This window comes from Mirounga angustirostris, unplaced genomic scaffold, assembly GCF_029215605.1.
Source record: "Mirounga angustirostris isolate CCGP_5_RB_7025 unplaced genomic scaffold, mMirAng1.0.hap1 SCAF_5, whole genome shotgun sequence".
Taxonomy (NCBI): domain Eukaryota; kingdom Metazoa; phylum Chordata; class Mammalia; order Carnivora; family Phocidae; genus Mirounga; species Mirounga angustirostris.
The window spans coordinates 62,045,552-62,056,724 of NW_026991713.1; the positions used below are offsets into that span (position 1 = coordinate 62,045,552).

Here is an 11,173-nt window from a genome sequence, read left to right on the forward strand (position 1 = left end):
TTTCTCTCTTTCTCTTCCTATCCCCGTCTCCCATCCTTGTGCCCATGTAACTGGTACCTGTCGAGTAAATACTTGTGGGTTGCTTAATCAGTTTGTGGACAGTACACAGGAGGCACTTGAGGAGGCGAGTAGGAGTCAAGCCGATGTCGGCTGTAGAAGCACCCAGCAGGGTATCCAGCCTCCTTGATGAACGTTAGAGTCGATTTCACTGTTCGTGGTAACTGTGTTCTATAAAGTCACGGTGAGCACTGGATCAGTGAACACTGAACCATTGCTGCTAAGGGAAACACAGAGTTAGGTTCCTGTGAGCCCCTGCTCCCAACGTTTTCATCATAACCTCGTCTCGTGTGTGTGTCTGTTTAAAGACACCTTATTGAATACAGATTGCTGGGGCGCCTGGGTGGCTCAGTCGGTTAAGCGTCCGACTGCTGATTTCAGCTCAGGTCGTGACCTCAGGTTTGTGGGATGGAGCCCCGCATCAGGCTCTGCAATCAGCATGGAGTCTGCTTGAGATCCTCCCTCTGCCTCTGCTTCTCGCCCTGCTTGTGCTTGCTCTCTAAATAAATAAATAAACAAATAAAGAAATAATACATATTGTTGATTCCTTCATATTGAACTGCCAGCCAACAGCACCATAACTCATGCCGAAGTGATGTTTCTCTAACATGTTTTTTTCTCTGTAAGGCACGTCACACTCTTCTGGCTCTAAGCACTTTAGTGCTATACTTGGAGGCCATTTTAAACAGCAAAATCACCAACAAAAAGCACAACAATGTGAAAAACATGGCCAAAAGGACACATTTGCAGTATAAGAGCTGAAACAAGGCAGAGGATTGCCTTCTTAGACCTCAGCTGGGAAAGTGCTCGTTTTTCAAAGCTCGCACATGTCCGTGGCTGGCTGCGAAAGCAAAATGAGTATTAATTTTGGAGTTGTAGATAAATTTTAGGGAGTAGGTGAATTTGCAAATATAGAACCATCAAGGATCAACTGTATATCACCCATGGAATCTTTTCCACAGAGAAAATATTTTGTCAGCGTTTTGCTGTGTTTCTTTCTAGTCTTGTTTTCTTTATATGTTTTTACATAATTGAGATCGTGATGTGGATAAAATTTTGTAGCCTCGGGGGCCTGGGTGTCTAAGTCGTTAAGTGTCTGCCTTCGGCTCAGGTCACGATCCCCGGGTCCTGGGATCAAGCCCTGCATTGGGCTCCCTGCTCTGAGGGAAGCCTGCTTCTCCCTCTGCCACTCCCCCTGCTTGTGTTCCCTCTCTCGCTGTGTCTCTCTGTCAAATAAATAAATAAAATCTTTAAAAAAAAATTTTTTTTTGTAGCCTCTTTTTCACCTTAGGAAGCATTATTGCAAAGTATACAGACTTTCTCATATTTTACATTGCTTTGTTCTGTTTTATTGTTATGTGCGTGCATCATTATTTATTTGGGGGTGTTTGGGTTGCTTCCAGCTTTTAGCTCTTCTGAATCTGAATGCTCTTTCTTTTTCAGCAGCAGCAGACGCTCTTTGGTCATCTCTTCCCCAGTTTGCACATCTGCGGTCTCTAGCCCCCTGACCTCACCTACCAGTCCCTCTGCGCTTTCTTTGAAGAATGACAGGGACTCCACCTCAGCAAGTGAAGAAGAGCTGGCATCTGATCTGGCCCAGGGAGAAGAGGATTCCAAGATTAAAGAGCCCTTAAAAGACAAGGAAAGAGAGGAGGAAGAGTCTGAAGCAAGCTCCTCTGAGGAGGAAGAGCCTCTCCCAGCTTGCAATGGCCCCGCCCAGGCCCAGCCCTCTCCCACTTTTGAGGGCGGCAGGTCCCAGGAGGAAGTTCTCCCTTGCTCGCCATCTCCATCGCCAGGCAGTGCTCTTATCCCTTCAGAGCAGCCCTCTTCTCTCCCAGAAGTAGTCCTCCGAACCCGCACCTCAAGTGAAGGATCTGAACAACCAAAGAAGAGAGCCTCTATCCAGAGGACCTCAGCACCTCCGAATAGGCCTCCTCCACCCAGAGCCACTCCCAGCCCCAGGCACTCCTCGGGGAACATACCCTCCAGCCCTCCAGCCTCTGAGCAGGGTTCTCCTACCAGTCCCAGGGCCTTCTTGGAGGCTGGGACTCCAAGTCCTAGGGCCTCCTTAGAGGTTTCTCCTGACCCACAGCCACCAGCGAAGCCAGTAAGAAATTCTGAGGCCAGAGGAAAGGAAAACATCAACAATCTGAACCCAGAAGAACTTTGTACTTCCCCTACCTTGATGATGTCTGAGGTGAGATTGGATCTGGTTGAGTCTTTTTTTTTTTTTTTAAGATTTTATTTATTTATTTGAGAGAGAAAGAGAGCATGAGAGGGGGAGGGTCAGAGGAAGAAGCAGACTACCCACTGAGTGGGGAGCTCGATGTGGGACTCAGTCCTGGGACTCCGGGATCATAACCTGAGCCCAAGGTAGATGCTTAACCGACTGAGCCATCCAGGTGGCCCCCAGGTTGAGTCTTTATTCCCTTTTAAAACCTCCATGTAGATCATCTTTACTATAGTCAGCTTGCCCCAGTTGATAAGCTCTTATGTCATTAGATTACAGTTTTGTTTTTTTTTAAAGATTTTATTTATTTATTTGAGACAGAATTGAGAGAGAGAGAGCACATGAGAGGGGGGAGGGGCAGAGGGAGAAGCAGACTCCCTGCCGAGCAGGAAGCCCGATGCGGGACTCGATCCCGGGACTCCAGGATCATGACCTGAGCCAAAGGCAGTCGCCTAACCGACTGAGCCACCCAGGCGCCCATCATTAGATTACAGTTTTAAGGATATTCTTGGACACCTTTTTTGGTTCTGGGGATTGTTTCACATATTCCTAGCAACTAATTCAGTGACCTGTACTCTTAGGGTAGCTGACTTCTGCAAAGGACTATCTCTAATGTTATTATTATTATGAGCAGATTCTTGCTAATTTCTTTCTTTTGCTCCAAGTTCTGGGAGTTCCCAGTATAAAGAATCTACAACTGGTATCCTGAGCTTTACCTTCTTTAGTGGGGGATGGGGAGGAGGGTCTCATTTCAGTTTGTCATACTTACGGCTACTGTAAGCAAAATGGCATCTGCAAATTTCCGAGGTCTATCTTTGATGAGAGAGGCATAGAAGAAGGAACTCACAGGAGAAAGTAAAGCAAAAGGGGTAGTCTTTTGAAAGGTGAGGATATGGATGAGAAAAGGATTGTGTTAAAATAGAGACCGAGATCCCATGGAGAGCAACCAGTTCCCTAAAGGATCTGGAAATCAAGTCGTATTCTATTCAAATTACATGGAAAGGCTTATGGTATATAGGAGAGAGGTTTGACTTGTCCTATGAGATCCCTGAGGGCAGAACTATGTGTAAAGACTTTTTTTTTCCCAGTACATTTTGGATCAATATAAGAGGAACTTTCAGCAATTAGCTCTGTTAAAAAAAATAATATGGAAACACAATTTGAAATACAGGGGAAAGGGGGCACAGGGACTTCCCAAAACAAAAATAGGGTAGGCCACCTTGAGAAATAGCCCTCCTTCCTTGCTGTTAAAAGCTAAGGATATATTATCACCTGTCAGGTGCATTGTAGAGAAGATTATGGTGAGACATCTAACTAGATGGCACCAAGATTCATTCATTCATTCATTCATTCATTCATTCATTCATTCATTCATTCATTCATTCCCTAGTTATTTACTGTGCCCCTGCTATGTGCTGGGCACTTTTCTAGGAGGTGGGATATTACAGTGAACAAAACACAAAACTCTCTGCCTTCCTGCATCTTACATTCTAGTGGGTGGGGGGGTGGGAGGAATAAGGGAGATAGGCAAGAAACAGTAAGTAAAATGACAATTTAGCGATGATAAGAGATAGAAAAATTAAGTAGGGGAAGGTACAGGGAGTGAAGGCTAAATTGCAGGGGGGTTTTTGTTTTTGTTTTCATTTTTTTAAAACGTTTTATTTATTTATTTGACAGAGAGCACAAGCAGGGGGAGTGGCAGATAGAGGGAGAGGGAGAAGCAGGCTCCCCACCGAGCAAGGAGCCCAATGTGGGACTTGATCCCAGGACCCTGGGATCATGACCCGAGCCAAAGGCAGTCACTTAACCAACTGAGCCACCCAGGCACCCTCTAAATTGCAGTTTTAAACAGAGTGGTCAGGGGAGACATTTGGGCAGTGAAGGAGGCCATGCAGATATCTGGGAGTCTGAGACTTCGGTGCCCCTCCTTTCACACAACCTAATTCACACCACTGAAGGCTGACCAGGCTACATCGAGAGTCTCCTGTTCTCTGGACAGGGGTCCCGTGGGTACCAGCTAGCATGGACAAAGGGTCCAGGGGTGGCATCCAGGGTGTGAAGGTGTGGAACTCTCTCCTCTCTTGTCCACTTTGATCCACAGGTTTTTTCAGAGTCTGACCCAACAAAGAAGATTGAGGACAAGGAAGAGAACAATAAGCTCACCTCTGCTGACTCCTCTGAGGTACTGACATCTAAGTCGTCAACATTATTATGCTCTCCGTCTTGATTCACATGAGGTACAGAAGGTCCTAACGGAGCAAGATACGAAACTTTTTCCCTTTGTTGGCTTCTAGGCTGAGGAAGCTCTACTGATGGGGAGAAATGTGCAGGGCGTGTAGACAGTGAGTAAGCACAGGGTAAATGTGGGATTTTGAGTAGGTAAAGTGTAGCCACTTTACTTCCCTGCACTAAAAAGAGCAATTCAACAGCATGGAAAATTGAAAATTAATTTATATTTGACTTTGTAATATATTATATGATTTTAGTATGGGGTCATCAAAAGAGTGAATAAAACAGGTTTGCCTCTTGGGCATCATCTTATTGTAGGGGAGATGGTAGGGGCCAAGATACTGTCTGTTTTTGAGAAACAGTTTAGTAACACTGTCCTCCTTGGGAAAGAGATACAGGGTACAACCTCCTTCCCCCTGAAGCCACCTCCTTATATATATATTGGAGATTTATAGTGTCTCCTTACTCCCAGCCTCTCCTCTGGGATTGCTTGGTCATCAGCTAAGGAGACATATTTTTCCTTCCGAATTAAGCAGCTAGAGCATCTCAGATCCTAGCCTATCAGAGTCATCAATCTCCTGAGGCCTATGTCCTGCGAGATCTGTTCACTTCCCTTACAGATGCGCCATAAGTCATACTTTCCCTCAAGCAGAATTATGGACATATCACATATAAAAATGGGTAAATAAAAAGAAAACTGTGAGCAAATCTATTCTTGCTCAGCATTTGAATCACCTGAGAGAGAATGAAGATTCTCTGAAAGAAAGTAACTTTCTGGGAGGTGGTATTACCTTTGGGGCAGTTCATAGCCTGGAATTTGAGGAGGAAATAGGAAGGAAAATTCCTTAAAGGAGAAAGCACCTCAGAGTACCAAGGTCTTCTTCCCCTGGCTTAGCAGTTCCTAGGCAGGGCTTTCCAAACCTTGGGTACTCATCTAAGAACCCAGAACTTTTCCCAAAGAAACCGTCATACCACTTGCCTTTCCTAACCACCATAGCTTAGAATCATCCTCAGTGTGAGAGCCACGGTGCATTCCCGAGGAGGGTTAGTCTAAAAGTGGTAGGTAGTGGTTTTAAGGCCTATATTTATAGTCTCACAGACTCCCACATAGATTTATATACAGATGCATGTCACACAGATCACACGGTGTCTGATCATGGAAACAATGGGAGTCCAAAGACCTGGTTTCCTGTCCCAGCAGGTCATTTGACCCTTTGAATCTCGGTCTCTTGATCTGTGACAGAGAATGACAGTAAAGCCTTCCCTGATGATCTCAGGCCATAGTAAAACAACATTGCATGTCTGCCCTTTGTATTGTCTATGACCCTCGTAAAGTGTAAGGCACAGAAGACCCTTCTAAGCTGAGAGACTCGGGAGGTTGAGCCACTTCTCATTGGCAGAACTCTTCTCTTTGCAGAGCAAAGATCTTCAGCTTCACGTCTCTGCAGTTCCAGAAGAGAGCAATGTCATGGCAACCGTGCCTCAAGAAGAGGTAAGGAGGCCAGATAACGCAGAGAATGGGGTGAGTGGTAAGACTCACATTGGGGGTGGACAGAAGTTTGGCTACAGTCTGGAAACCTCACCATGGGCTACCAGGGGGACCCGGCAGTGAACAACATCCTCAGGGCAAAGTCAAGCAGGCGGGAGCCAGAGGAACCAAGAGTGACCTGGGACTTTGTGGTTTCTGTGCCCATTTCCCAGCACTTGGCCTTGAATCTCTTACCTCTCACCATAGCCTTATCTCCTAAATTTTTTTTTTTTTTAAGATTTTATGTATTTATTTGACAGAGAGCACAAGCAGGGGGAGTGGCAAGCAGAGGGAGAAGGAAAAGCAGTCTCCCTGCCGAGCAGGGAGCCCAACGTGGGGCTTGATCCCAGGACCCTGGGACCCCCTAAATATTTTTATCTGAACTTATTTCAAAAAGGAGTTAAGTGGGGCACCTGGGTGGCTCAGTCAGTTAAGTGTCTGATTCTTGATTTCGGCTCAGGTCATGATCTCAGGTTCATGAGATCAAGCCCCACATGGGGCTTCTCACTGGGCATGGAACCTGCTTAAGATTCTGTCTGTCTCCCTCTCCCCCTGCGCCTCCCCTCCCCCACTTCTGCACACACACACACTCTATCTCTTAAAAAAAAAAAAGAGTTAAAATATATAAAAGGCACACTAAAAGGTAAATACACACACACACACACACACAAAATATACTCAGAAGTAAATTAGTAACAGTGACCTAAAATGGAGCCATGAGTTAGGCAAGTACAAAAACACATTCTATAAAATAAAATTATGGAGGATGGACCACAAAGTTGGTTCCACACTTCCTAACATCCAAGAAGAAGAGGCAAACCTGGTCAGTTCACCCAGTTCATGATGCCCATTCCTTAAGAGAGAAACAAGTCCCACCTGCCCCCCCCCCATGGTTGGTGGGAGGGTAGATCAGCATCTAACCCAATCCTGTTTACTTTCCAGGTATCTACAGCTCAAACTGACTACCTGTGAAGGGGAACTGTCGAGACCTCCACACACACCTCCCCAGACAAGCTCCTCAGCTAGAGGGTATATAGGTCAGAGGGACTTAAGATCTAGCATTCATTTTTAGATTCTCCAACCGTATGAATGCTGGTGGTCTCTAAAGATCTAGCATTAATGGAGGCTGAGGAGCAGACTTAGGGGAGGGAGGGCGGCAGGCTTAGGAGAAGAAACTATTAGATCCCGGGAATATTTAATTCAGGCTTTAGCATTGTTAGAATAAAAATTATATATTATATATTAAGTAAAGTGGGCCTAAAATGACTATAAAAAGCATAAACATCTGTAGACTGAGACACGTCCACATAGAGACACATTACCACACATACTCAAAGAACAGTGAACCACTCATTTTGCAAGACTTAGAGCCAAAAGAACAGATTTTCAGGTTGTTAAATAAAGTATTACTCTGACTGTGTTATGGATTGTTTTTTTGACACAAGGAGTTCCAGCCCAGCACCGTGTTCTCCACTTAGGTAAGGTTATTGATTCTACCGCACGTTCAGAAAACTTTAGTCACATCCTTGACCCCCAGCCCCAGTCGGAATGACACCAGGGGCCCCAGGCTCCTTTCCTCAATCCAGATGCTCTACGGCATGCCCCTCACCCCCACTTTCAGCTAACAAGCAAATACCCTGGGAAAGGGATTACATTTTAGAGCTGTAGCTAGTGTTTACAGTCTGCCACTTGGTGTAACTGAATATCTGAGCAGGATGGAAGGAGAAATGGAACTCCCAAGTGAAGGGAAAGGATACAAAATAGAATAATAGAACAGAGATGGCGAATTTAGAATCCAGAATCCTGGATTCAAGTCCTATCATTTACTTCAGTGAAAACATTAAAAACTCACTTTGAAGTCCTGCCACCCTAATAAACACACACATGCAGATGCTCCTCCATTTTTGCTTCTGTTTCTGGGGTTGTGGACGATGTCGCAATTCATGCAGTCATTCAGCAAGCATTTATTAGCACCTGCTCTGCACCAAGCACCATACTAGGTACTAGAGAAATAATGATGAGGAAAAAAAGTGAGAACTTTATGGAGACAGACTATTGAGCAGGGAGCAGAATGGGCAGGATTTAGGAATGTGTTAGAAGAGGAGACATGACCGAAGTTATAAGGAATTACTCTGGGTTAGGCTTGAGAGACTAGGCTTTGGTGGTGCCATTCTCTGAAATGGTGATGACAGGAGGACAGGCATCGCTGCGGGTGGGTTCTCTGCTCGCAAACAACAAACTGCCCCGATTAAGCAATAAAGAATATGTTGTGAGGACATTAGGCAGCTCATAGAACTGAAAGAACAGGAAAGGACAAGAACCACCCCAGGTTGTCTGTCGCAGGAATGTGTTGGACGGCCCTGTAAGCAAGACTCTGCTTCCATCACCTTCTGCCTCTGTCCTTTCCAGATCCAGATCCCCTGGAGAAAGAATGAGACTGGCCCAGTTTATGGAGAGGTATGGTAGTGTCCACAGTGACAGGTAGACCAGTGGTGGTGGGAAGAGGTGCACAAGGAAACTTTTAGAGAGATGGAAATATAATGCTGTGGCGATTGTTTAATGAGTACATACATGTGTCGAAACTGATCACACTATACACTTTCTGTGTAGTTTATTGGGTGTCCCGTACAAACATTGGAAACAAGGAGCTTGAGAACTTACAGGACTTTCCAGTAGATGTGTCCTTTAGGGAGCTGGAAATAAATGTTTGTATTTAGGAGTCATTCTTCTAAGATCTAATCCTGCTACTTTTACTTAAAAGCTTTCAAAAGATTTCTACTGCTGAAATGGAGAAGAGGTTGCATGCCCCCCTATGAAAGCCCTACTGCCTGTATTTTAATACGTTTCCCATAAGGCATCCCATTCCCTTGGCACTCAGAGTCACGGCTAGGAGCGATAGTCCAGGGGTATCAGCAGGGTGGGGGAAGTGTCCAAGGCCTTCCGTGACCTGCTTGGAATCGCCTCTCCCACATTCATCCAGCAAAATCCAATTCAAGCCTTTTCTTTGCAAGGCTTCCCCTCCTAGGAAAGGAGTGTGCCAGCAAGGATTCTAGGGGCTTACAGTCTGATGTGGGGAGACACGCACCCAAGGTAACTGCTATGGCAGAGGCACGACAAAAGTGGAGACCTTTACTAAATTGTGAGATTGCCACTTCATGTGCATATGGCCCTAAAGGAGGTTCCAGCAAAGCAGGGGAAGGGGCCGGTATGCTGGACCTAACTAATAATTTTGCTTATTTAGGATAGATAGTCTTGGCTAGGAACCAAGTTGTTTACCCTGATTTACAAAATGGTAAAGTTGGGGCTCCGTGGTGGCGCAGTCAGTTAAGCATCTGCCTTCGGCTCGGATCATGATCCCAAGGTCCTTGGGATCCGGCCCCACATCACATCCTCATCCCGCTCCCTGCTCAGTGGGGAATCTGCTTCTCCCTCTGCTCCTCCTGCTTGTGTTCTCTCTTAAGTAAATAAATAAAATCTTTTTTAAATAATGGTAAAGTTGTTCAGGGGAAAGGCTAGGATTTAGAAGACTGCCATCCTGGCAGCAGCACAAGAAGGGGCTAGAAGCCAGTAAATTGGGCAGAGATGAGTATCTCTTATTCCCTGCCCGGAGGCCCCTGCGGTCTGTTGACAAAAGGAAGGCTGCTCCAGTTTCTGAAGTTTAGCATTCAATCCTTGGAGAACACTGCTACATCACCACCAGTGAGGCTCCATTCATCATCTATCTGGATGCATCTCTATACAAAATTAATTGCAAGAACATCACCCAATCCCTGCCTTCAAGCAATTTGAAGGACAATATTGACAGGCTAGGTGAGATATCTAGAGAACACTGGAAACATGACACAGCCAGGATATACAAGATATACCAAAGAACAGCACACACACTGCTTACAGTATTGCTATTTTATGCTAAATTAGGTGCTGAGCATATGTGTATTAGATCTTATTTTTCTGCATATTTACACTTTTTAAATGAATGGTATGTGCCTACAGGGATAAAATCATGTACCAGCAAATCTTTTAAGGTTACATTTTAAAGAGAAAAAAGTTACTGGTGAGTGATTAACCATGAAATTGTGAAAGTAACATGACATTTCAGTAGAGTCAGTTGGCTGGATGGCCTCTAAGAGTCTGCAGTGGGGGGCGCCTGGTGGCTCAGCTGTTAAGCATCTGCTTTTGGCTCAGGTCATGATCCCAGGGTCCTGAGATCGAGCCCCACATCAGGCTCCCTGCTCAGCAGGTAGCCTGTCTCTCCTTCTCCCACGCCCCCTGCTTGGGTTCCCTCTCTCGCTGTGTCTCTCTCTGTCAAATAAATAAAATCTATATATAAAAAAAAAAGTCTGCTGGGGTGGGGACAATCGTTAGTACGTAATGGAATATGCTATGGGGGAGATTAACCAGATAACAAAAAAATCTCAACCTTTCCTGGAATTCATGATCAGCTTGTCAGTAAATGCAAGCAATTGTCCACCTTCAGAATTTAACCCTTAGGATTTGAATTTCCTTTTCTGTTGGATATTCTTTTATCTGAGAATTAGCCAGGCTGACATTTTTCTTAACTTACATACATCTTGCCTACATGTTACTTTCTCTGCCTTTCTTGGTTGGATTGGTAGTTTTCCCACATAGGGGCTTTCTTCTTCCTCAGTGGTAACTACTGTGCCTTTTAAAATATATTTAAATAAAATGAATTTCATCAACTTACTCTGTTTTTTCCTCTGGTTTTTACCGACCAAATAATATCATTAGCAATGAAAGCAACCACCCTTGCTTATTTTATTTATGTTTTCGCTTTTTTTCTCACACTATGCCTCTATTCTCTGAGATTTTCTGTCAGCCTTTGTTCCCCAAATGAACATGCACCAGACCTATCAGTCTATATAAATACTGATTTCCAAAACTAGAGAACTCCTCTAGGAGTTCTAGGAGTTCTCTAGGAATAAGCAAGCAAGGAAATCTGTATCACTGGCAGAATAACCACTTGAGTCCTAACCCTAAATAGGAAGCCAAGATAAAAATAGCTAGCATTTACTGAGCACTTACTATGTGCCAGGTAAGGTTCTAATGCTTTAGATGTATTAACTCATTCTCTCCCCCCAGTAACTTCATGAGACAGGTATGGCCCTAGA

General features: G+C 44.8%; 1 protein-coding gene across 2 annotated transcripts in view; it reads left to right on the top strand.

Moving 5' to 3' along the window:
* The window catches only part of BIN2 (bridging integrator 2), a 30,218-nt gene extending 22,754 nt beyond the window's left edge, over positions 1-7,464 (top strand). Inside the window, exons 10-13 of one of the 2 annotated variants that reach the window (XM_045873421.2) lie at positions 1,501-2,254; positions 4,389-4,469; positions 5,934-6,008; positions 6,987-7,464. In XM_045873421.2, coding sequence (XP_045729377.1) covers positions 1,501-2,254; positions 4,389-4,469; positions 5,934-6,008; positions 6,987-7,016 — 940 coding nt within the window. In that variant the 3' untranslated portion in view covers positions 7,017-7,464. The remainder of the gene's footprint in view (positions 1-1,500; positions 2,255-4,388; positions 4,470-5,933; positions 6,009-6,986) is intronic. The other variant, XM_045873422.2, reaches the window with a different exon arrangement.
* The last annotated feature ends 3,709 nt before the right edge of the window (positions 7,465-11,173 follow it).